This window comes from Silurus aristotelis (assembly GCF_946808225.1).
Source record: "Silurus aristotelis genome assembly, chromosome: 4".
In the NCBI taxonomy this organism is placed as follows: domain Eukaryota; kingdom Metazoa; phylum Chordata; class Actinopteri; order Siluriformes; family Siluridae; genus Silurus; species Silurus aristotelis.
The window spans coordinates 21,681,513-21,706,552 of NC_139577.1; the positions used below are offsets into that span (position 1 = coordinate 21,681,513).

Here is a 25,040-nt window from a genome sequence, read left to right on the forward strand (position 1 = left end):
TCCACAACTGTCCTGGAAACCATGTGAAGCACAAAAACAGAAAAACAGTATGACTATTATTCCCAGTGATTACCAACTGACCTTTTTGACATGACGTCACATGTTTTGCTATAAACATGATTTATACTTTCTCTGAGGTAACAGCAGAGATATGTTTACTTGAAACCACCTTATCTAATGACACACCAGGGTCTGGTGAATTGACCAAGCCTTTATCTGGGCAGTGGGCACACTAGAGCAGACACAAACACAGCTGAAATCTCTACTGCTGTTAATCTGGAACTAAAAAAAGACTTAAAACAACATTTCAACCTATGTAAATCCTTTATAAAAAATAAAAAAAATTGAATGCAATGCTTTCAATATTATAAATCAAACCAATAATCACATTTTGACATTACCAGTCCCCAATCCCCAGTCTCATGGCATTTCGTGATATAGTCACCAAATGTAATCTATTGATTTGTGTTCATAGACACGAATTTCCCTCTTTTTTCGTGTCAATAAGGACGAATTTCTATTTAATGTATTTCAATAGGAAGTATTTTTTGGTGCCTCCGCCAAAGTTTTCTTTTTGCCACTGGATACCACAGCCGCTGTATTGTTATTCATTTATTATTCTTCAAGCAGTATTACTCAACATTTAGGCAGGAGATTTTTTCCAAGTTTTTAATGCTTTTTATTCTGTAGATATAGAAATCACTTGATATAAGATACTCGCTATTATAAACCATCGTCAGTGTTAATTAAGGAGACTTAATTAGCGGCACACATTTATTATAGTATAACCCTAACCATATACTTTCTGCATTATTCTCAGATTAAAATAAATAAAGTAATATTACCTTTGGCATTTCTGTCAGTATTACTTTTGATCCTCTGTCAGTCGTGCTGAGTGACACGAAAAAAGTTTTAGGTTCAGGGTTAGGGTTATTTCGTGGCTATATCACGAAATATCATGAGACTGTGTTGGGCATTATTGTTATTAAAAAAGAGCAACAATAGACCTTGCTGTCATGAACAATTTATTGTGTGTTGATCCATGTTTAGAAAAAGCAAAACCAAATTAATTATTGCACTAATTTACTAGATATTGTAGATTTCTAGAAATTGCTATTGCTAGTGTACATACCAGACTAAATGAACACTCAACTTACATGTCTTTGGGCTGATAAACCACAGTTTACAATTAAATTAAACTTACAAAAGAACCATAAACGAGGAAGACATTTACAGATATTATTGTACACTAAGCCTTAACTAAGCTTTCACGATTTAACTGAATGATTTGATACAAAGCAATACAAGATATTTGGTTGAGAGAACCAAGATTATTCAAAACATAATAAATTAATAACCATTAAAAAAAAACATTTTTGTGGAAACAACTTTCAGAATAAATGCTATATAGCTAGAATAATTTTGTACCTAGAGAATCAAAGGTGATCAATATACACTATGGACTAATACATAAAAAAATATTGCAATACAAATGTATTTACTGTAAGTTCTGTATCCACAGAATAGAAAATAACAATCCAGCAGGTCTCAGTCTCAAGTCAGGATTTAGAAATCCTCATAATGGTAGGATAAGGAAGTATACATGCACTCGTTTTCAGAGGGTGAGTTGTATTTCACGATGCAGGGGTAGCTCTCCGTTTGCATGCTGTCATACTGCATTTCCAACCATTGCCTGTGAGGGTCGCTGTTTGTGCTCGAATCACTCAGAATACGATTGAGGGCCATGATGTAGCTGAGAGCCATCTGCAACGTTTCATACTTTGAAAGTTTCTTGTCCTGACCCCACTGAGGAACCACTTTGCGCAGTTGGTCGAAAGCTGTATTCAAACCCTGCATCCTCTTCCTTTCTCTGGCATTGGCTGCCGCCCTTTTCTGGTCCACTCTGTGAAACTTCTCTAGGTCTCGGGGATCACAATCAGAACCCAAGTCCTCACAGGTTGTTGTGCAAGGCTTCATCTTTTGTCTTGTATGTCCAAAAGTGATACGCTAATCTTCCAATGATGTAGAGGAACAACAATTTGTTTAGAAATGTTTAAGAAATCAGCAGCATATAATTCTTGCTGGAGTCTTATGTCATTACACACGTCCAGGTTGCTGTGTGAGCACCAAGCACAGCTCTGATTAACTCTGAGGAGATGCTTATATAGGACTTGAATATTGACAGGTGGCAGCAGGTGGAGCCCCATACTATTGCCCCATCCAACATCATTACACTTCAAACTACACATGCACACACACACTGGACAGCAACAACTACTGCACATGCATACACCCCACCCTCACTCTACTCCATTCACTCAAACTTTAATGACATTCAAATTAACTTTGGCAGGCCTACGTATCAGTGCTAAGCTTCTCCAAAGCAGATCCTTACAAATACAGAAAACGTACCATCTGGCTGGGACAGTTTAACTCATTGGGGTCAATGACTGTGAACTACTTAATTAAATGGACTTAATTCCTGAGAATATATAGAATACTATTTTCTTGTCTTCCCAGAAAAAGGCATAGTTGGATTCTCCAGCTTTATTACATAACTGTTGTATCATTATAAAAATACACAACTTTTAATTGTTACACTATTTGTGCCATATAAATCACAGCAATGATAATATAATGGGGATTTTTATCATGTTAATTAAAAGATAAACAAGTGATGTTGACACCCGGCTTTTTCTATTTATATATTTTTCCTCTGAGATCAATGTGCTTAATTCACTGAGATCTTTACGATCAATGTGTTTAAATATTTAACATTTAAAAGTTGTCTTGCTTGACAATCTAAATGAAAAATCACTTTGAGACATGTATTAGTGATTTTGACAGACAAGAAAGCTGTCCTATAGTTCAAATAAATAATTAATATAGATGTCCCAGATGCATTAACGCAGACTGAAGGGTTTGTTTCCTGTCTGTTTTCATCTGTTAAGAGAGTATAGAGACCGCTAAGATTTTATTTATGGAAGTTGCATGAGAGGCCATCAACAATTACTTTAATTAATTAAACTCAGATCTCAGATCTTAATTTCTATTGCTCAAACACTTCCACTTCATATAAAGCATGTTCTTCAATTATAATATTTTCTAGAATGTTAGAATCACAGTGGCGATATCAATACTAGAAAATAACACACATGGATGTGTGCAGTTACCAAGAAAAAAAAAAACATCTATGGTTTATATTTGAAAGTATTGAAGGATTGCGTTGTAGGCTTTTGTCAGCTTCACAACCATCTTCATGATGAAGCATCACCCAGAAGATCCTCATTTTTTCTTCTAATTCATAATTGAGCACCAAGTTTTTAAGAGAACATATAATTTTTATTTATATACGAAAACTCAATTCAAGTAAAATAAAAAAAAAAATGAGTTCAGAAATTAATTTATACATTTGCATTAAGCATACTCTACATTTGACAACAAATTTTAACAAGCATCAAATTAAATGTTTTCAAGATGAAGTAAAATATATATTACAATCTGACATGCCCGAACTGGCAATATACACTGATTTATACAAGCTACATTAAAATAAATAAGTATAATAATAATATAAATAAGTATTTATTCAAAACAATTTATTAATCTGTCAAAATGACTTGCTATATTTCACTTTTCAGAACATAAATTCACCCCACATTTTTTAATAATTCATGCCCCAGATGAGCCAGTGATGAAAGGTCAGGCCATATACGCTGATGCTGTTCGGTTATTTTGTAAGTGCTAAGTAACTGTGCTGTTCAATTAGGCATGTAAACCCCATCCACCAGTCTGAGTCATTGATTGCAGATTGGCATGGATGGCCAGCTGCTACATGTCTTGTCTAAAAAGGCCTGGGGCAGACATGACGAACAGCCTTGTGTTTACCTTAATCACATGACTACCTTGTCTGGAGCGAGTAGCGACAGGAAAATGCCAGATGTCCTGCATAAGCTGGGACAAGCCTGCATGCTGGGTTTTTGATGTTTAAAGGTTTCATGGCATGTGTGCACAGATTAATGCAATGGATAAGGATTTAATTCCTTTAAAAAAGGAAAGTGAGAAGGTCTATTTATTGTGTAATATGCTTAGGATTTAGAAATGTAGACTTTCTCTTATAGATTGCATAAATGACTTATAAACATCAATAGTTAATACTGCGACTGCTTTGTAAAGAACGCATAGTATGAGAATTATTAGGACAAAAATTTCTTTTTTTGGCAAATTGTTTATTAAAATTACCTTCTGATGCAACCATTTTTGCTTAAATTTCAGTAGATAAGCATATCTATTTTGAATGATAAATAACAATACAATAATTTCTAAAGGTTAATTCTAAAATGCAATGAAAAGGCCTAAATGTTTTATGAACAATTTCTACTCTCTGCTCATTTAAATAAGGAACAGTGTTTCTTATTTTGTTGGTAATGAATAAATGAACACATTTTTGTATAACCTACAGGAAATTCAGAAATACTGACAAAGCAACAAGAGAATAGGATAAAGTACATAAATAGCTTAGTTGGCTAACTAAGCTATTTATAAATATAAATCTATATTAGTCATAGAGAGATACAATGCATTAAAATAAAATCACTGCCTTCTATATATGCCTTAAAACAGCTCTGAAAGGAACATATGGTGAGATGGTGCTGGTGGCTGTAATTAGGGCACACAAGGTGAATGCAATTTCATGCCTATCTGAGCCTTTTTCCTGATAGGATTAGTTCACTTAATTAGCCAATGAACCTATGCTTTTCCATTACTTTGACAAATCAATTATAAAAGTAAAATGAGCTAGACACCCTTATATAATGAATACATTATTTAACCTAATTTTTAAATGGACTTTGATGATTTTATGCCCTCTACACCTTTAAGCAGAAATAATACTGAGAATAAACATTTGTACTCTACACACATAAAATGTCATTTTATATATATATATATATATATATATATATATATATATATATATATATATATATATATATATATATATATATATGTGTGTGTGTGTGTGTGTGTGTGTGTGTGTGTGTGTGTGTGTGTGTGTGTGTGTGTGTGTGTAATATTACAATTCATTAAAATCCTCTCCTACAGCAATTAACAGCGTGTCGAGTTTTGAATTCATTTGACTGCAGATGTTAATCATGAATGTGTAAATCTGCAGCAGCAATTTTGTCATCATACCTGATGAACAGAATCACAAAGGAATGCACAGTATTAGCATGCAGTTTCTAATAAAGTGGCTAGTAGGTGTAATAGGAACTCTATTACTCTTATTTCTAATTGGCCTACTGGACTACAGGACTGCACTGTAAATGAAGCTAGATACAAAAGATTTTAAGCAAATATATTTTGGAATATTTTTTGGGATTTCAAGGAATTTCTCAATACATGAAGCTGTGAGGAATATGCAGTGACACTTCAGTAAGCCCATGACAGGTTAAACAACATTTTTCCACCCCTCTAGCCATATGTTTTCTACACAGGGATGTGAAAATAATCCATCTAATTGCTGAAGCGGTTATTCTGTCATGTGTTGTGCTGTCATTTTTTTTAATTTTTCTATAAAAGCACACCCCACCATTACATAAAGAACATTCCAGCACAAAAAATAATAATAATTTGATTAACTATCAAACTGTGAACCATTAAAATATGTTAGTAAGTGCTTGGTGACATCAATCACTCCCAACTTGTGCATTGTTTGTTATTTCCATTTAAGAAATTCTCTTGGATTGGGCTAGCATGGTCCAACGTACCATATTAAACATTGCTAATTAAAATCAGTAAATATAAAAGATGTTAACAGAAAGGTTACATAAGCAATTTAGGAATGCTGAGAATGAGCTAACTAAGATTACCCATAATGTGTTAAATACACCTTTAAACACACTGATCATCAAACTAATCCCGTATATTTCAAGGGATTTTAAGTATATTTTAATGTTTTGTTTTAGATTTTCAATGCGCCACCTACAGGACACTTAATATAAATATAAATGTAAATATTAATAATGGGCTTTCAACAAACAATTCATGAGCTTTACTCTTCTTGAAGAATATAAAAGTCAAAGCGAAAACACTTTGCTACTGATCATTCTGGTTCATGGTATATTTCATAATAATTGTTTAAAAAGTTAACTTCTCATTGGGTGACTGTTTTCTGAGGGTGAAATAATAAATCACAGAACTCTATTTGCTTTTTACTTTTCCAGTACTTAGTGCATTAACAGTGGAATAAATTGAATACATTTAGTGGTTATTATGCACTCTTTTTGAAGGTACTTCAAATATTTTATAACTTGTAAGCTTTACAGTCAATGCCATCATAGCACAAATAATTTGCAAAATTATTTTGAGAAAAACAGTGTTAAGCAAATCAATACAGTATATCATGCAAATATTTATCTGCTTGTAGGGTTTTTAATGGAAACGTAAAGTGCTCCCTTACAGTGAGAAGCTAATGATCCCTTCAGGGTTTTAGATTTAAGTGGTGTAGAATGAGGAGAATAGCCTATGCAAACAATTAAAGTAAAAAAAGACTCCTGAAAAGTTCCTCTCTCCGTTTCTCACCATGTTATCTTAAATATTTCACATATATGTTCTAGCACATTACATTGTCAATGTTACAGACAAATGAAAGGGAATGACTCAGGTTTAAAGTGGGAAGACATTAGCTGCTATTATTTGGTTTTACTTCTCACCTTAGATGGAAGATTGGCTACAAATAGTTATAAAACCTCAGAAGTTTTTTTTTTTACCCACTCTATCTGTAAAATAGCTTTATTCATGCCATAACATTTATTCAGATGACTCACAAATCCTCAATCTTTTTTCTCTCAGTGTTCTCAATGGCTCCCACATGATTCTAATTTAGTTGTTCCCAGTCAGTGGGTGTAGCTGTAGGGAATGGATCTGGTCAGCAGAGGGCACATATTACTTTTTCTTTAGTTTATGGGCGTATTACAAACAAAGCAAATAAAAAAATTTGGATTTAATTTTCAAAATGTTTTTTTATATATAATAACACAGCTAATCCAACACTAAACTTCGATTTGAATGTTACTTATTGTATACAATCTAACTAACAAATGCAAAACAAATGAGGTTTGACTAATGCAGTAAACAGAATTTTAGCACAGTTTTGAAACTCTTGTTGTCTGTGGTCTTTGTGTCTCATCTCTACTGCTGTAGTTTCAGTCTGGCACTTTCTAAACCTGAGATGAACTGCAACATGCTGTAGCAAGCAGCGTCGTCATATCTCCTAACAGATCTGTGCAGCTCAGGCATATGTTCACTTCCTCTGAGAAGAAAGAAACACAAAAGAATTAGACTTCATTCTGCATCTGCTGCAAAGAAGTCACGGTTACAAGTTTACAAGAGCCAAATTATTTTGCTTTTGTGTTTAATGTTGAGTTATTATGCGTCAAATTCCTATTTAGATGCGTGTTAACCGTGTGACGATTCAAATCTACTATAATTTTGACTCATAGCTTCAGTATATTTACCCCAGGCTATGACTGTATCATTAAAAAGACATCAGTCTGGCAAGAAATAACGTGCACAGCATCTGCTGAACTATTGCTCTATTTAGATGTACAGTTAAATAACCTTTCACTTTAAAGTGACAATTACCTACAATTACATAAGCTTTGATATTTTACCATTAATGATCACAAACTGACTTACTGTAGTAGATCATTAGAACTTATTTTATATCTGGGTGCAAAAACGACATACATCATAAAAGTATGTGCACACCTGATAAATGCTACTACTGCTTCTCTTCTATTATAACACCCACTTTTCTAAGCATTCCGCTTAAGTGTGTATGTGTGGATGCTGACTGAGGTCTGGCACATAGTCCACAGTTCTAATTCAACTTAAAGGAGTTCATTAAGGTTGAGGTCATGTCTCTTCAGGTTTTCACTTCAACCTTGGCAAATCTTGTCTTCCTGGATGTCGTTTTGTGTACAGGGGCATTATCATGCTGGAATGTGTTTATAATATTTATGGATAGTAATGGATATTGATTTTATGCACATCATAAGTATTCAGCTTATGCCTAACAGAATTATTATTTATGTATGTTTAAGTTTTTGTCAGGTTTTATGTAGTCTTGTGAATACTGCATTTAAGTGTTTACCAAAAGAAGGAATAGTCATTTCACCCAACAGAAATCTTTTTTTAAATTATTGTTATTATAATGCTTGATTTAAATTTAACTTATTTTCAAAAGAATGGAAATAAACAGAATAAAGCATCTTAGTCTTTATTGTTTACCACCCACAAACACTCACAACAGCTTCTATAAGTCTTTTGAACTGTGATATAGATGAAGCCCGTTCTTTAACAAGATACTCCCTCAGATGGCATTTTGTTGATTGTGGTAGAAAACAGCATGTAACTCATCATTCCAAAATGATATATTGATGTTCAGATGGATTGAAATCTAAAGACTGTGAATGCCATCATATTTACATTTATTAAATCCTGGGAGTGACCACTGCCATCAGGATTGAAGTATTACTAGGATAAAGATAATCAGTCACAATAACTTTGAACTGATTTGCACTGAATCTTCCCCCAAAGTAAACTAGTGGACCATAACCATGGCAGCAATACCACACATTTAACAGATTAGTCACCAATCTGTATTTTGTAAAAAAAACATTTTATAATATTTGCACAAATGAATCTAAAACACTGTGAGAAATTATAGTTTGTATCTGACTCGTCGTCAATTTTCCTACTACCGATATTATTTTGTTTGGTGCCTATTAACTTTGCTGAATAGGTGACTTATATTCACCAGTCATTGTCTGGGTTTGTAAGAGAAGAGTGTGTCTGCTTTTTCACAGTGCTTGTTGAGAGCAGTGTGTATGTTCACAATGCACAATGTTGCACAATGATCCACACATAATGACCCTGGCAGCTCTGTTCTGTTTGTGGGGTGCAGCTCATAGTGAGATTCTCTCTCTCTCTCTCTCTCTCTCTCTCTCTCTCTCTCTCTCTCTCTCTCTCTCTCTCTCTCTCTTTCACTGTCACTCATTGTGAGGAGAAGATAACAACATTTAGTCAGGAAGACCATCTTTGAGGGAATCTTACAGAGACCTTGCTAAAATAAACAGTATGAATTGTCCTGTTGATAAGTCACATGGCTCACCCATTAACACAAAACAACAAGAATTGGCATACAATGTAGCAAAAAAATCACCACAGGAATTTGTTGAATTTGGCCATGAAAAGGGATTTTTTTATTGCATTTGTAATTCAGCCTTACGTAAAAGACCTTAATTCTGCTTTGATTATAAAATTAATGGGAGTCAGATAATATATGACCATAATAATCCAAATCGAATCTCTCTCACACACTAGTATTTCCTTTTTTTTCATAATAAATCCATGCTTTATGAAAAAAATACAAATAACATCATGATCCATTACTGAAATTTTACACTTTATTAAGGAATGCATTCAATATAAAATAGCTACTTCTAAATAACTTAAAAACTTCCCGAAAACACCTGTTCACCCAAACCTGGTCCTGAATCCACTGTTTTAGTTCACAGACACATTTTGGCGAGATCAAAATGTTGTAAGTGAATCTGGTAACGTTTGGTTTCTCTGTACTATGATTGACTACGCAACCCATCCAAGGTGTATTTGAGCCTCACAGCTAGTGTTCCTAGAATAGACTCCGGATCTCTCATGACCCTGATAAGGATGAGGTTACTGAAGATTATATATATGAATATATGAAAATATTATGAGATGATTTCCAACTGGACCAGGATTGGGACACCAAAATACTTGCTTTTGACAAATTTGTTCATATAATGATTTCTTATTAGTGATAATATAGTGTCCTTTGCCATGGGCAGTGTTGTGTATTAAGCTATGTCTTCTCAATGCATCATTGTATTGTGCAGCTTAATTAAAATTTAAACCCTGCTCTCTTCACCCATCCTTATAGTCTTAATTTTATTAAGGCTAGCTGCATGGCTAAATTTTTTCAGACTTTTAAGACATCCTTGAGTCAAAAGTCCTCGTTAAACACTTTCTTTGAAGTGGTAGAAAGAAAGTTGGTAGATATTGTAATTGGCTACATGATATCATGTGACACTGTGTTTTTTTTTTTAGCATTGTGCTTGATTACAGCTGAAGAAGTTCAACATGATGAAAGATTCTTCTATCTTTCTTTTCCTGACACCATGCCTCTTCTGTCACACCTGCATTGGGTTCTGTAGACCCTCAGCCCCCTGCGGAGGGTCAGGATGGAGCCTGCAGATAGGTTTATTGCACATGGGGCAGACACTTCGGATTTCCAGCCACTTTACCAAACACCTGGTGGAGAGAAAAGGAGAACAAGAGAATGGGAGCCAGGGAGTGAGAGAGAGATAGAGAGAGAGAGAGAGAGAGAGAGAGAGAGAGAGAGAGAGAGAGAGAGATAGAGAGAGAGAGAGAGAGAGAGAGAGAGAGAGATAGAGAGAGAGAGAGAGAGAGAGAGAGAGAGAGAGAGAGAGAGAGAGAGAGAGAGAGATGTCATATTTCTGTCATTTAGTAAGATATTCATTACAAGGCAAACTATGTTTATGACATTCAAGTTCTGTTTTTTTAATTGATTTCAAATTTCAGGCCTAATCTTTCATAATGTTTAGCAGGGTTATGATTTGACAGGTATAGTGCAGGCCAGTATCAGCACCTGAAATATAACAACAGATTTATAGATTTTCCTTTTCATATATCGATCTGTATGCACTCTTACTGAACTATTAAAAACAGAACCAGAATAACTAATGCTGCAGACAAAACTAAGAGTTGTATGATGTGAGAGATATGTGAGAGGACTTGCTTGGTGCAGCAGCATGAGAAATTTTCTTACTTCTTATGGAAAGCATGTGAGCAGGGACAAACACCAAGCTCCTCCCTGCTCTTAAACTCCTCTAGACAAACAGCACAGGTCTGCTACAGGGTGAGACACACACACACACACACACACACACACACACACACACACACACACACACACACACACACACACACACACACACACCACAAAGAATAACAAAACAATCTTTGTTGCAAATTGCTTCATCTTAGTTTTGCATAATTGCTAAGCTTAGGTGAGGTTTCTGTCTGAACATCTGTCAATATTTTTTATGATTATGTCTGTTTACTATGTGTGTTTTTGTGTGTTTACTTACACCAAGAAGGCTTAGCTTCTTCTCTGAGCCCTTTAGAATAACCTATGAAGAGAAAAAAATGAATTATTCTTGCCAGCCAGCCAGCCAGCCACAGACAGACAGACAGACAGACAGACAGACAGACAGACAGACAGACTAGATAGATAGATAGATAGATAGATAGATAGATAGATAGATAGATAGATAGATAGATAGATAGGTAGGTAGGTAGTACCTCATTGTATCCAAACTGCTCCTGTGTGACCTGTCGTCTCAGGCTGTGAAGAAATACAGTATGTTTTCACATTTTTTCCATTACAAGACAAGGTTTAAAAATTCAGAGCCATTTTCTACACTTGAATAAAATGCCAGTACACACACTGAGATTAAATACTTGCTGTAGCACACAAGCAAGCAATATTTTTTTTATCTATACTGAAGTCTGCCAAGAAACAATATTCTTGACGTGGAAAGTTTCAGGACTGCTTTAGCCTATACTTAATGCAACAAGATTACCTGAACAGATAGCAACAGAAGATAAGGCTCAGCATAAAGATGAAGAGGCCAATGCCAAGAATGATGATATAGACATTCAGGGGGAGAGGGTATGTGACATCTGAGGTCATTTTGCAGTCTACAAGGCGTAAGCTTTCATCACACGAACACCCTGTAAGGTCACAAACACACATTTGAGTTGTAGCTAAAGAATGGTAGCTAGCTTAGGATTCATGTAAACCCACGGTATAGGCTAGTTTTTAATAAATATAATAATAAATTAATATAATAATTTAATAAACTTTGGTTCATAGCGAGTACACACTCTGTGTTCTTATCTTAATAATTTCATGGTTCTCCCTTACACCTCAGGTGGCTCTTGCACTGATCCTGACTAGGTTTTAAAGAATTTTTTATTTTATTGGAACTTCCTACTGTATCCCAGTTTTACTATGAGTATAATAAATAATACATTACTATTTGTTTATCAGCTTTTACATCCTATCTGGGTCATGGATTTGCCTTTACAAGACCTTTGGCTGTCCACTCACATCACAGAAGCTCTCATGTATACAGTTCACGATGGCCACAACATGCATATTGTATTAACTGTGGAACCTTGTGTTTCTCATATCACTGTAACACTGTAACTCACCAATGTACTTCAGTAAGTTGCATGAACTTTTCACTGTAATACATACACTTGCACTAAAGAACAGTGGTGTGTTTATGATTAGTCTGGCAGAACACTGGCAGCAGCAACAAATAAAGAAAATTGTAGCTCTGTAAAAGTATAAATGTTTTTTCAGACACTTTTGGTTGACAATCCATTTTTTTCTTTCTGAGATAATGATTCACTATACATACTTTACACATACTGGTTTATACAGAACTGTCTATTTCTTCGGTTCTCAAATTTTTTTGCAAGCAAAATAATTTACACAATCATATTGCATTGGATTTATAGAGGATTTATTCGTGAATCAGGGGTTTATTCTATGCATACTGCTATTATTGTAGATAATATTATTGCACACACTATACAAATGTGTATATACTCATCTTATATATATGCAATTGCCAAGTCAAATATCTTCTAAGAAGAATATACAGTGGAAAATAATTTAAGGTCCAATTCTGATACTAAGCCGACTTCAATCATAGCTGTTTGCTCATTACATGGAGATGTGCTATAATGAATAAATACATAATTCATAATTACTTAATTAGTGAATCTTGGGACCACAGCTCAGTCGTGAAACAGTTTTTACACCATATATTTTTGTTAAACAGACAGGATTAAATGGCCTTACAGATGACCCATAGCTATAGTTACAACTTTATAATACATATCAGAAGAATCTGGTTCAAAGTGTAAAAAACCTGTTTGGAAACAACCAGTTGCGGTTGTGGTCAAACCTGTTTGGGCAGAATACAATTTGCTGCTCATTTCAAATAAACTTTGTTAAATATTAAATACAGTAAGTACATTATATTAAAATAAGTTGTGTAAATATATATATATATATATATATATAATATATATATACACACACACATACATACACGTATATGATTTTTAGTAATGTGTGATTAATGAGTGCATTTTTTAAAATAATTTTTCTCCTATATATAAATAAATAAATATAAAAGAGCGTAAAAGAGTAAAACCTTGACTAAACTTTGTTTATACTGATGTGCCAAGTCTCAAATCAGCTCCAAAATCTGCCATGATGCACACATCTGACAATTACAACTGTCCGTGTGGAAACATAGTAACAGTTCTATTTGGTGTCCTGATGATTTATGTAATTTAAAACACTAAAAAGTATTTATTTAAGGTACATTTAGAACAGATAAAAATGTGTGATTAAGTTGCGATTAATCACGAGTTAACTCATGACAATCATGCTTTTAATCATGATTAAATATTTTAATCGATTGACAGCCCTAAAAAAAAAATATATATATATATATATATATATATATATATATATATATATATATATATATATATATATATATATATATATATATATATACAGTACAGACCAAAAGTTTGGACACACCTTCTCATTCGAAGAGTTTTCTTTATTTTCATGACTATGAAAATTGTAGTCACACTGAAGGCATCAAGGGCTATTTGAAGAAGGAGAGTGATGGGGTGCTGCGCCAGATGATCTGGCCTCCACAGTCACCGGACCTGAACCCAATCGAGATGGTTTAGGGGTGAGCTGGACCGCAGAGTGAAGGCAAAAGGGCCAACAAGTGCCAAGCATCTCTCAGGGAACTCCTTCAAGACTGTTGGAAGACCATTTCAGGTGACTACCTCTTGAAGCTCATCAAGAGAATGGCAAGAGTGTGCAAAGCAGTAATCAAAGCAAAAGGTGGCTACTTTGAGGAACCTACAATATGACATATTTCAGTTGTTTCACACTTTTTTGTTATGTATATAATTCCATATATAATTCCACGTGTTAAATCATAGTTTTGGTGCCTTCAGTGTGAATCTACAATTTTCATAGTCATGAAAATAAAGAAAACTCTTTGAATGAGAAGGTGTGTCCAAACTTTTGGTCTGTACTGTATATATATATATATATATATATATATATATATATATATATATATATATATATATATATATATATATATATATATATATATATATATATAGTGTCATGAATATATAGACATACTGGTATATAATATTTCTGTGATCCCAACATCACTGTGTAGCTTATGTTCACCCACACTAGGTACATTATAACCTGTATGAGGCATGTAGACAGTGGGCAAGAATAGATAAATAATACTGTAACCCTGTAATACTGTAACCCTTTATAATAGCCAGCATGGAAAGGATTTAGCAAACAACAAACTTGTACTGTATTTTTTTACTGTAAAAATGGTCAATTCATCACTAAAGATATTGGTCATAGATGCCGATGACATCTAATTTAATTTCAACGTATTTATTTAAGTAATTTGTTAATTTTCACTGTACAATTACAAATATAGCAAAAGACAACCTCAGCCCTGGCCATCTCTCACGCATACTGTATGTGGGTGGGACAAAGACAGAATAGAAATCCTCCACTGTGGGAAGACATAAAGGATTCAGGCAGAATGACATCCTCACTCTCTTGACTGCTTGACTCCTACTGTACAATCTGTGTTAGAAACTGTTTCACATTAACTACTAAATGGACTGTAAAAGACAAAGCAGAGGCACTGCTTTTGTTCATCAAACAATGAGCATTAGCAATGCAACATATCCTATTGTACGTTCATGAAGAGTGCATGGTTTATGTTACATTCAAAGATTCTTACTTACTGACTACTACACACAATGTATTCTCTCTAGGAACGCACACTGGAGAAGGTTTGACAGGGACAGCAATATGCTAAGAGGGAACTCGTTAAAATTTGAGCTTCCTCTAGTTTTTTAATTCAGTACTACACTACAGTAATTCAGGACTACTTGAAAGCTGACAATGTGAAGCGATTGATAATGTTCAAATTACTTTAACAGAAGGAAGAGCAAAGATCATCAGCACCCTCAATATTACCAGGCTTACAGATCTGTATTATTACTAATGGATTTTCTAGTAAAATTGTGCACCAGTTTTATAATTCATTTACAAATTATTTATAAAGCAACACTTTACACATACACTTTCACCCAGTTCACAATAAAAAGAACTGTTGACAAAAGAGCACCTCACTAATTGTACAGCATATCCTAATTTCATTGCAAAATTCATTGCACTTAAACAACAAAAAAAAGAACAAAAAACAGAGTGAGACAGATTAGAGATTTCTTAACAAACAAAGAATAAACGACAAAAGGTTGGGTAAAATGTAGCCAGGAAGATAAAAAAAATAGAAAAATGTAGATAAAGGTGGGCCAGTTGGCAGAGCTTGGTAAAGCCTGGGCAATTGTGCATAAACAAAAGCAAACACAAGTGGCTGCAGACACAACCCCCCTCCACCATGAAGCCACCATCTGCTCTGTTTAATTGGGGGGGGGGGGGGCACATGAGGCAATTTCAATGCATGCTATGTAATTTTGAGACTCACCAACCTGAGCAGGAATCACTATTTGAGAAACAATGGTGGCTGACATCAGAGGTCATAGGCTGCCAAACAACATTTATTTAAATGAAAAAGAAAAGTGACAGAAAAAATAAGTCTGTCTGCCGTCTGTGCACAAGTTCAGGTAATAAACTTGAAACAGCTTTTACTTTTAAACGTATAAAAGAATGTTAGTTAATCATTGACAGCAAGCACATGTTTGAAGCTGTTAATAACATGTTTTGACTAGCACCTAACACAAAAAAATAAAACCACAGGATGTGTTATATGAGGGGGTTGTTATGATTAATACTTACTGTAATACCACTGGAGTAGGTTCATGAACAAGATGCCAGAATATTTCAGTCGATCCAGCTAATCGATAATAGGTTCCAAAGAGACAGTGTTGAAATGAGCCAGAGAGTTAGCTTTATTCCCTTTCAAAAATCGAATAAAGAATCTGGACTCTGGCTTGCTGAAACTCCCGCAACAAAGCTACAGCTCATGAAATCCTCACTGTCTCTGGTTAACATATTATGAGCACCCACCACATTCCCGTGTCCATTTGCATGGAGGCAGGATGAGCTTGTTTTCTTGGTTGAAGGCAAGTAACAGACTTTTCCAGTTCAGAATTGGAACAGAGATATAAATGTTCACTTTGTCTTTTCCTCAAAAACATGCAACATGATACTTAATACATAGTATGGTTTTGAGTTTAATAAAGTCTTGCTCTGAAACCAAACTTCAGTTTCTGGTACATTAAAAGTTATTTTGTAGCTCGATTTTTAAGACAGGTTAGATTGTAGTGTGAAGTGAGTTTTTCATAATTGGCTTCTTATAGTTCTTGCCATTTCAATGCAAATACAATAAAACCAAGTGTTCTGTGTTCTTCTGGCTGAGCACATATACAAGGCATAAACTTATAGCACTACTTTGCTCTACCTTCACAGTGTCAAAAGATTCATTTGTCCATGTGTTGCCTTCTCCCACCTTTCTCACGCTCCACCTGGTTTTCTTGTCCTTTTTCCCAAAGACAGTCTTTCTGTCTTGATCACAAAGAAGCAGATGTAGTCAGGCTGAATTCCTGCATGAATTTACCTGCTTCGAAAGTGGCTTTGTGCTGGTGATGACTCGCACCCCTCTTCACCATCTGTCTTGCTCTCTCCCCTTCATGCAAGAGAAGAGGAGCAGAAAGAAAATGACAGTTTGAGGAAATGGGGTCCAACTTGTATGTGTGCGCTCCCTCAGGTCCAGTGTTTTCCTGATCCTCTCTTCCAGCTCTGGGTGCTCATAATGGTGTCGAGCACTTCTTGCCTGTTCAGTTTGTAAACAGATCTCTGCTCATGTGATTTGACGACTGCATCACAGCTCTCCTTTCACCCACCCCCTCCTTTTCTCTCTCTCTCTCTCTCTCTCTCTCTCTCTCTCTCTCTCTCTCTCTCTCTCCCTCACTCCCTCCCTCTGTCTCTGACTCATGCTCTCTCAGCCTCCTGCCCTCTGCAGCTGCGGGCTATTAGGAGGTGACAGCGGCCAGGCTGCTGCGTTCTGCAAGGTTGTGAAAGGAATGGGAGTCGTTTAGCTCCTCTGGTGACCTACACAGAAAAATAAACCGAGTTTGAACACACTGTGAAAGAAGCAGACAGAAATGAAGGGAGAGAGAAAGTGAGACAGTATTTTTTATTGTCTTTCACCACAGTACTGAATGTTTATTATTACATTACCATCAACCAGTAACTGTAACAACTATCAATCAGTAAGGTTTAACACTCAAAATCTGAATAATGGCTTGATTGTTTCTTGTTAGAAACAACACCCAGGCAAACTACAGAAACAGAAGAAATTATGAAATAATATGGGCAAAGTATAGAAAATATAGATTTATAGATTCAAACAACTGAGTTGCAGTTACTACTACTAATTCAAAGAATAAAAAAACTGTTATAGTAATTGTTCTCTTTTACAAACAAACACTTAAATAGTGTCCTTGGGTGTATTTAATTATAACAAATTACAGGTTGTGGTCCCAGATTTTCAAATTAAAGTCTGTACAGTTAGGAAGCATACTTTCTAAGCACATTTGAAAAGTAACATCTCAAGACCAAAGTGAGGCAGCTATTTTTAGCAGAAGCCTACGTTGTGGTTGTCAGGTTTTTTACCACTGCATGTGTTAACAAAGGATATGCAAGAACCATCTGAAGCTGCAATTAGCAATGTGAATAGAAACCCTACTAACTGTCTTAAACCCAAACTTCTGATGCCTAATTTATGGCTTTTATAGGGTTTAGGAATGCTCATATTCAACACATACACAGCAAATATAATACAAATAATATACTGTAGCGCAGTACAGTGTGAATGTTTTTACATGTATTGTTTAACATCTAACAACAGCCTAGGGCCTACCTGAGATAAAATTGATTCATACATCTCGGGTTACTGTTTTATTGTGGTTAGGCTTGTGGTGAATCTGGAGCCAATCCCAGATGCATGGCAGGACAATTAACCACACACACACACACACACACACACACACACACACACACACACACACACACACACACACCACACACACACACAAACAACTGTCTTTTACAACAGTGGACAGAAACTGAAGAACCTGAAGGACACCCAGGCAATCCTGGGAAACACCGTTGTGAATGTTGTGTACAGGATTAAATCTAAAGCCATAAAGCTATGAGGTTGCAGTGCTACTCAATGTTTCACCATGAAACCCACCTGAGATAAAATTCAGTGCATTCTCAAAATAACACTTAAAGGGTATTTAATCTGATGTTGGTTTGTTGCTAGTTATTAAGTATTCAAAAAATCCAATTCAATAAAAACATTGAAGAAACCAATATACAATCCTTATCAGAACAAAGTAAAAAAAATATAAATAGCCCATACATTGTTAAAAACGTTTTCAATGTCTTACATCCTTAATAAATCAAAAAAGCTGCTTTAGTATGCATTGTGTATTAATGCACATTTCTGATGAACTAACTGTATCACACAATCATCAAGCTAAAGAAATTATAAATGTATGTAGATCTCATGTAATATTCATACTGACATTAAGCAAAACAAATGAACATTCATTCACTACTCTGATCTGTGCAGGAAAGACAAACAAAACATACTGTAATAGACTTTCAGTTACATAACTGTATCTTGTTAATTAATACAGTCATTATCCACAAAAAATTGTTAGTTGATTACTGTAAATGGCCACTCCTTAACCTAACATGTCCATCTCAGTGTCTTCAGTGTTGTTCCCAATTGTGTATTTGGCCCATTTATTGAGGCGACTGTACAGGGGAGTCCCTTTATTCTCTCTATATAAGTAAACTCCTGTTATCTGGTTCCACTCCAGACTGGAAATCCCATTTTTAACCCCCTTGCATGTTGTTTGAAGACCCTTTTCTTCGTCCTCCAAAGCAACAAACCCAAAGAAGCTCCTGATGTTCTCAGCAGCGCAGAGCTTAGCATGAACCTCAGCTGTGCGCTGGAAAAGAGCGTGCTCGCTCGCCCGATATGTGGACCAGTATGCCTCCTGCTGGTAGCCCAGAGGAGAGCAGCAACGCTTTCCACACATCACCAGGAACACAGAGAACGACACGATAGCCACTAACATCCATCCTAACAGCTGAAGACAAACAACAAATTAAGAATATAAGTTATAAATACGAAAGTGGCAAAGCATATAAAACATCGACCTCAATGAAACTACTGAGGGGATGTGAATTATAAGACAGCTCTTTGTGTAACAGCCTTTAATAAACATTTATATTACAATCAATGACACATCTTAGAAATACAAATGTTCTAAAACATTTTATGCACACGTACATTTACCACCCACTTTATTAGGAACAGCTGTACACCTGCACATTCATGCAGTTATTAAATGATCATGTGGGAGCAGCACAATGCAAAAAAATAGAATGCAGATATAGGTTCAATTGTTGCAATTATTGTTCACATCAAACATCACAAAAAGTGTTATCTATGTTGCATGATTGTTGGTGTCAGACCAGCTGGTTAGGGTATTTAAGAAACTGCTGGTGTGCATGTCTTCTAGTAAAATCTAGTAAAAAAAAAAATAAAAATTTCTAAATGTGACACTAAAGAAATACCATTAAAGTTTATAGATAGTATATAATGTGTTATTCTGTTTTGATTGCTTGATTGTGTTTATTCTCACTTATTCTTTTCCACTCTTATGAGCTGTGGGGATTTGTAACATATGCAATGTTGTTGTGTCTTTAATTGTTAATTGTTCAACAATGACCTTCTTGATCAGGTCACTTTTGTAAATGAGAGTTTTTATGTTAATTGGTTTATTTATCTTGTAAAAATAAATGTTACTAATAGTCATTGTAATTTGGATTTGTTACCTGAGATTCATACTTGAGTCGGCGTTCGATTTGTTTCCAAAAGTGTAGCAGCTCTGCAGGCACATCCTTACAGGGAAACTGGGCCATGATAATAGGACTTTGGGTAGTAAAAGGAAAGTTTTCCAAAGACTGAGGATCCACAAATTCACTAAGAGCACAAACATAAGCCTCTCCTCTGAGGAGTGAGATTACAGACCATGTAACTGGGGCCACTGCTGCACGCCCCACTATTGAACCCAGCAGAGCAAAAGCAGCAGCCCCAGAAAGTTTCCGGCATTTTCTAATGCGACACTCTGAAATAAGGTCCCAGGTGCTACGATTGATCATAACTCCAATTAAAAAGAATGCTATGGCTGGCACGCCAATAGCAGCTAAACCATACATATAATTTCTCTTTGCAGAGCATGGACAATCGAAGGCAAATATGTTGTATGCTGTTTGACTACACACTGTCCCCAGGGCTATAAGCCCATTGAAGATCACCACATCCTTACTCTTGAAGAAAAGAGCAGCAAATTTAAAATTTTCTGAAATAAACGCAGCCATGTAATCCTACCTCCTGTTAAGTTCTACCTTTTGGTAGTTGTGTGCTGCTGATGAAGCAATTTGGTGTTCTGTTGCTTAAAAAAAATCTGATCTTGGATCCAAATTTTCCAAGTCCCTGTAATAAAAGGAATACAGAGTGGGAATATAGTTGAATTGGATTGGTGTAGACATACCTGGGAAACCACAGTAAACAAGTTGTAACATGAAAGCCCTAAGGCAAGAAACGACATGGATGACATTAAAGCAACAATAGTGTACCTTATTAAAAAGAAATAAAAGAAAAAGCTGCTAAAGGTTAATGCTGATACCATCAGATGGAGTGTCTGAGAAGAACAGCATGTAGTTACTCTTTAAAACTATTACTGAAATAAGACTAGAGAGGTAGAATAAACAGTACTTTTTTATTTGTATTACTTTGCTCTTCATAAATGTACTATTCACAATTTTATTCTTTTCTTTCTTCAGAGCACTGATGTGTCCAATGTAGGTTTCAAGAAGACACATTTTGAGTTATATAACATTACATTTAAATTCAAAGTACTATAGTTACATTGAGAGTTTATACAGGAAAAGTAACAGAGTAAAGTTAACAGAGACAAAAAAGTCATACAAACCTACGGTCCACGACTAAGAGGTGTAACTTTTTCCAAGGATCCCACAGGTTTTAATTAGAATTAGAGGCTAAACTTTAGTATAAAAGAAAGTCACATGCACACACATCACTATAAAACAGTGCCCAAATTAAAAAGAAAGTAAGAAAACAGTCTTTAAAATCTCATTCCTCAGCAGGAATAGCCCGTGAGTTGGGCTGGTGAATGGTTTCAAATCCAGTGGAAAACAGAAGTATTCAAAACATGTGGTCAGGAAACTCAAAGCACGAAAAGAGGCTGCAGGGCGAAACCACTAACCAGGCAAACACTAACAGTAAAAAGGGAGAAATTCCTCGCAGTCTAAAACCTGTCAAGCAAAATCTATAAAAAAGGGTCCAAAAAAGATCATTTACATCTGCTTTAGCTGAGATAGCACACACAAAAAGCACATTTAATAATTAGGAAGATTTTTTTTCCCCCATCCGCTTTTCCAGCCATCTTTGCGTATAATATGATATTTAAACCCGGTCAATATTGCACAACAGCACCACCTCTTGGTAAAGATATATATATTAACATACACACTTTCACCATGTGATACAAAGATTCCCATGAAGTTTTTTTCACACAGCCTTAAAAAAGCTCCCATGATTAGTAGAAGAAGAAAAAGGACAGCACCGTGAAATTGTTTTATATCCCAGCTAGTTAAGAAGTTGAGAACAGAGCAATGAGTCAGTAATAATATGGAACTCTTAAAGCAGAGGTTTAAGAGCCTTTCTTAGGGGCCCAATCAACCACTGTGTAAATATTCCACAAAAAAGTCTAAAGTGAGAAATATTAAAAACATTCATTAACCATGATCCAACAGTTGACATTTTCCCAAATAGCTAACAAGCTGCCAGGAAGCCAACAGGTTTCCATTTGTTTATTGAGGTAAAGGCTACGGTTATATTTAGGTGTGTGCATAGCATTATTTTGCTGCATTTATTGTAAATGTTATCCATTCTTGTAGGTCAGACCTTGGAATAATAAGCAGTGCATTCATTCATGGACCTCGGCCTGTGATAACCATTTAAGTGAACTGGGGAATTTGACTTCTCGTGAGTGTTTTCATCTTTTCCATACTTATGAATGCTAAGGGCAGGTTTACAGGTATGCCAGTTCCACAGAACTCTATTCATGTCGTCCTTTTCACGAATGCCTAGGAGCTTCTCTTCTTCACTCAGAGGCTTTTCATCATTGTTGCCTTTATCTTTTTCATCCTTGTCCTTTACAATCATCTTGGGCAATACCATTTCACCACTGATGCTCTCAAAATATTGTTGAATGCAGACCTTAGCGAAACTTTTGGCATGCTCTTTGCATGTCTCATCGAAGAGCCTGCGTTCTGTATCGATGTAATGGGACCAGTATTTGGTTTTCAGAAATATGGCTTGAGTGAAGCAAGGTCTGATTGCTCTTATCAGAAAGGCCACAAATGTCATCAGCATCAAAAATGCCCAGCCGCAGGCCTGAGGAAACAAACAGAAAATGTTTTAAAGTCAATACTTGACAAGCTCAGCTATCACTTATGAGGCATTGTGAATAAAGCTGAATTACTATATATTCATATTTTTTTACTATTTTTTTAAGTCACCATAAATGTATTTAATTTTAGCTGATGAGCCATGAAATCTCCAGCTTCCTGACCTACTCCCAATTGCCAAATCCCACAAGCTGGAAGACCACCTTTAGGTAAGCAGGTAAATAATTTTTCTTCTTTGTTGTATCAGTGTGCGTAAGTGTTAAACTGAGCTTTTTGTGCTTTTCATGCAAAAGTGCTGACATTATGAAAAATCCCCACTGGTTGCAAAACTCTCAATACTTAGACTCAAACTGCTCCTGACATTCTCTACACCCCCAGAAAATGTAACTGTAATATATGGGTATATTTTTTAAAGGAAATTTTATATTCACTTTCATGCATCTGAGTTCCCTGTAAACCTTTTCATGTTTGCATGTTTGTGTGTGTGTGTGTGTGTGTGTGTGTGTGTGTGAGAGAGAGAGGAACAGAGAGAGAAGAGAGAGAGAGAGAGAGAGAGAGAGAGAGAGAGAGAGAGAGAGAGAGAGAGAGAGAGAGAGAAAGAGAGCGAGAGAGCGAGAGAGGGAGAGAGATGTGTGAATACGTGTTTAAGAGACGAAGCATAATTTGCTTGTTTTGTTCAGATTTAAGCTTCACGCAAAGTCATTTTATTCATCCATATTCACCATGGTTACATCTCCTGGTGGGTTTGGTTAGTGTAAACCCACATGGGGTTCAAAGGTTGTAAAAGTCCACATGTTGATCAACAGTTTCACTGTAGACTGTCATCAGTAGGCTTAAAACCAATTTAAATCAAGAAAAACAATTTTGAAGGAATTAAGGCTGACATGCATGGTTCAGCTCCTCATATAAGAATTACTGTGCTGAGATATCTTTGTGTGTGTGTGTGTGTGTGTGTGTGTGTGTGTGTGTGTGTGTGTGTGTGTGTGTGTGTGTGTGTGTGTGTGTGTGTGTATGTGTGTGTGTGTGTGTGTGTGTGTGTGTGTGTGTGTGTGTGTGTGTGTGTGTGTGTGTGTGTGTGTGTTATGGCTGTAGAACTTGACAGCACTCTCTAAAACTGTGTGTATGTGTGTGTGTGTGCGTGTGTTAAAGCTGTAGAACTTGACTCCAGTCTCTGTGTGTGTGTGTGTGTGTGTGTGAGTGTGTGTGTGTGTGTGTGTGTGTGTGTGTGTGTGTGTGTGTGTGTGTGTTATGGCTGTAGAACTTGACAGCAGTCTCTAGAACTTTGTGTGTGTGTGTGTGTGTGTGTGTGTGTGTGTGTGTGTGTGTGTGTGTGTGTGTGTTAAGGCTGTAGAAATTGACTCCAGTCTCTAGATCTTTGTGTGTGTGTGTGTGTGTGTGTGTGTGTGTGTGTGTGTGTGTGTGTGTGTGTGTGTGTGTGTGAAAATTACCTGCGACATAACCCGAATGTACCTGGATGCTGCCTCCCCGTTGATGATATCACTTGCGTTGAAGATATTTTTGCAGGGAATAGTGGCCAGCAGTCTCTCCATGTCTTTATCGGGCATGGACACGCGGCTCCGGTTCAGGAATTGGCTCAGATCGAGCTTAGCGCTGTAGGCACACAAGAAGCTCTTCCCGTCCATCAGTGTGACTGCGATCCACACGGAGGGAGCGATGAGCGCGCGCTGGGTCATGGAGCAGAGCATGTAGCGCAGCACAGACGGTTCTTTCTGCCGCTGGCCTGTGGGTCTCTTCCACTCCTCAGTCAGCACAGATATGTTATTATTCAGCACGTAGCCGAGCATAAAGAACCACAGTGGAGGAATGATCAGAATTCCCACCCCGTACGCGTAATTATACTCCGGCAGACACGGACAGGTGAACTCGAAGGTGGAATAGAGCTGTGCGCTCGCCAGGGCCATGATTCCACAAATTCCGTTCATAAAAGACTCCTGGTTAGCTTGTAGGAACTGAAACATCATCCGAAACTTATCCATGTTGGCAGAATGGCGTTTGGAAACTGGTCACAAGGCGAGAAAACTCTCAAACAGCGTCGAATATTTGTATTTTAAAATAAAAAAAAATCCTAAATACAATTTTATTTAATCCCACATACGATCTCACTTCTCAGAAATGATAAATGAGTTACCGGAACAGACGAGCCGCTTCTCTTTACGCGCAGAAGTGAAGAGTCGCAGGAGCGCACACCTGGGCT

General features: G+C 36.1%; 4 protein-coding genes across 8 annotated transcripts; all 4 read right to left on the reverse strand.

Moving 5' to 3' along the window:
* Positions 1-1,566: 1,566 nt before the first annotated feature.
* On the reverse strand, positions 1,567-1,977 carry atoh7 (atonal bHLH transcription factor 7; the record flags this gene model as incomplete). The annotated part of the gene is made up of 1 exon (XM_083539039.1): positions 1,567-1,977. The coding sequence occupies one exon, from the start codon at positions 1,975-1,977 to the stop codon at positions 1,567-1,569; it is 411 nt and encodes a 136-aa protein (XP_083395165.1).
* Positions 1,978-9,234: 7,257 nt separating this feature from the next.
* On the reverse strand, positions 9,235-17,155 carry LOC310724355 (RING finger protein 122). 5 transcript variants are annotated; one of them, XM_083538227.1, is made up of 7 exons: positions 16,085-17,106; positions 15,774-15,832; positions 11,712-11,862; positions 11,431-11,473; positions 11,217-11,258; positions 10,895-10,977; positions 9,235-10,356 (listed from the first exon to the last, which is right to left on the reverse strand). In XM_083538227.1, exons 2-7 carry the CDS (start codon positions 15,817-15,819, stop codon positions 10,236-10,238), a joined length of 486 nt encoding a protein of 161 aa, XP_083394353.1. In that variant the 5' UTR covers positions 15,820-15,832; positions 16,085-17,106; the 3' UTR covers positions 9,235-10,235. The 5 variants fall into 5 exon arrangements, with proteins under 5 accessions (XP_083394353.1, XP_083394355.1, XP_083394352.1 ...); XM_083538229.1 differs by lacking the exon at positions 15,774-15,832 and having other exon boundaries at positions 16,085-16,147; positions 16,866-17,002; XM_083538226.1 differs by having other exon boundaries at positions 15,778-15,832; positions 16,085-16,214.
* A 275-nt stretch (positions 17,156-17,430) lies between these two features.
* LOC310724354 (calcium homeostasis modulator protein 2-like) lies at positions 17,431-21,463 on the reverse strand. The gene is made up of 3 exons (XM_083538224.1): positions 21,325-21,463; positions 20,165-20,825; positions 17,431-19,413 (listed from the first exon to the last, which is right to left on the reverse strand). The coding sequence occupies exons 2-3, from the start codon at positions 20,708-20,710 to the stop codon at positions 19,003-19,005; spliced, it is 957 nt and encodes a 318-aa protein (XP_083394350.1). The 5' UTR covers positions 20,711-20,825; positions 21,325-21,463; the 3' UTR covers positions 17,431-19,002.
* calhm1a (calcium homeostasis modulator 1a) lies at positions 21,093-25,039 on the reverse strand. The gene is made up of 3 exons (XM_083538218.1): positions 24,975-25,039; positions 24,274-24,845; positions 21,093-22,811 (listed from the first exon to the last, which is right to left on the reverse strand). The coding sequence occupies exons 2-3, from the start codon at positions 24,820-24,822 to the stop codon at positions 22,314-22,316; spliced, it is 1,047 nt and encodes a 348-aa protein (XP_083394344.1). The 5' UTR covers positions 24,823-24,845; positions 24,975-25,039; the 3' UTR covers positions 21,093-22,313.
* Between the last annotated feature and the right edge of the window lies 1 nt (position 25,040).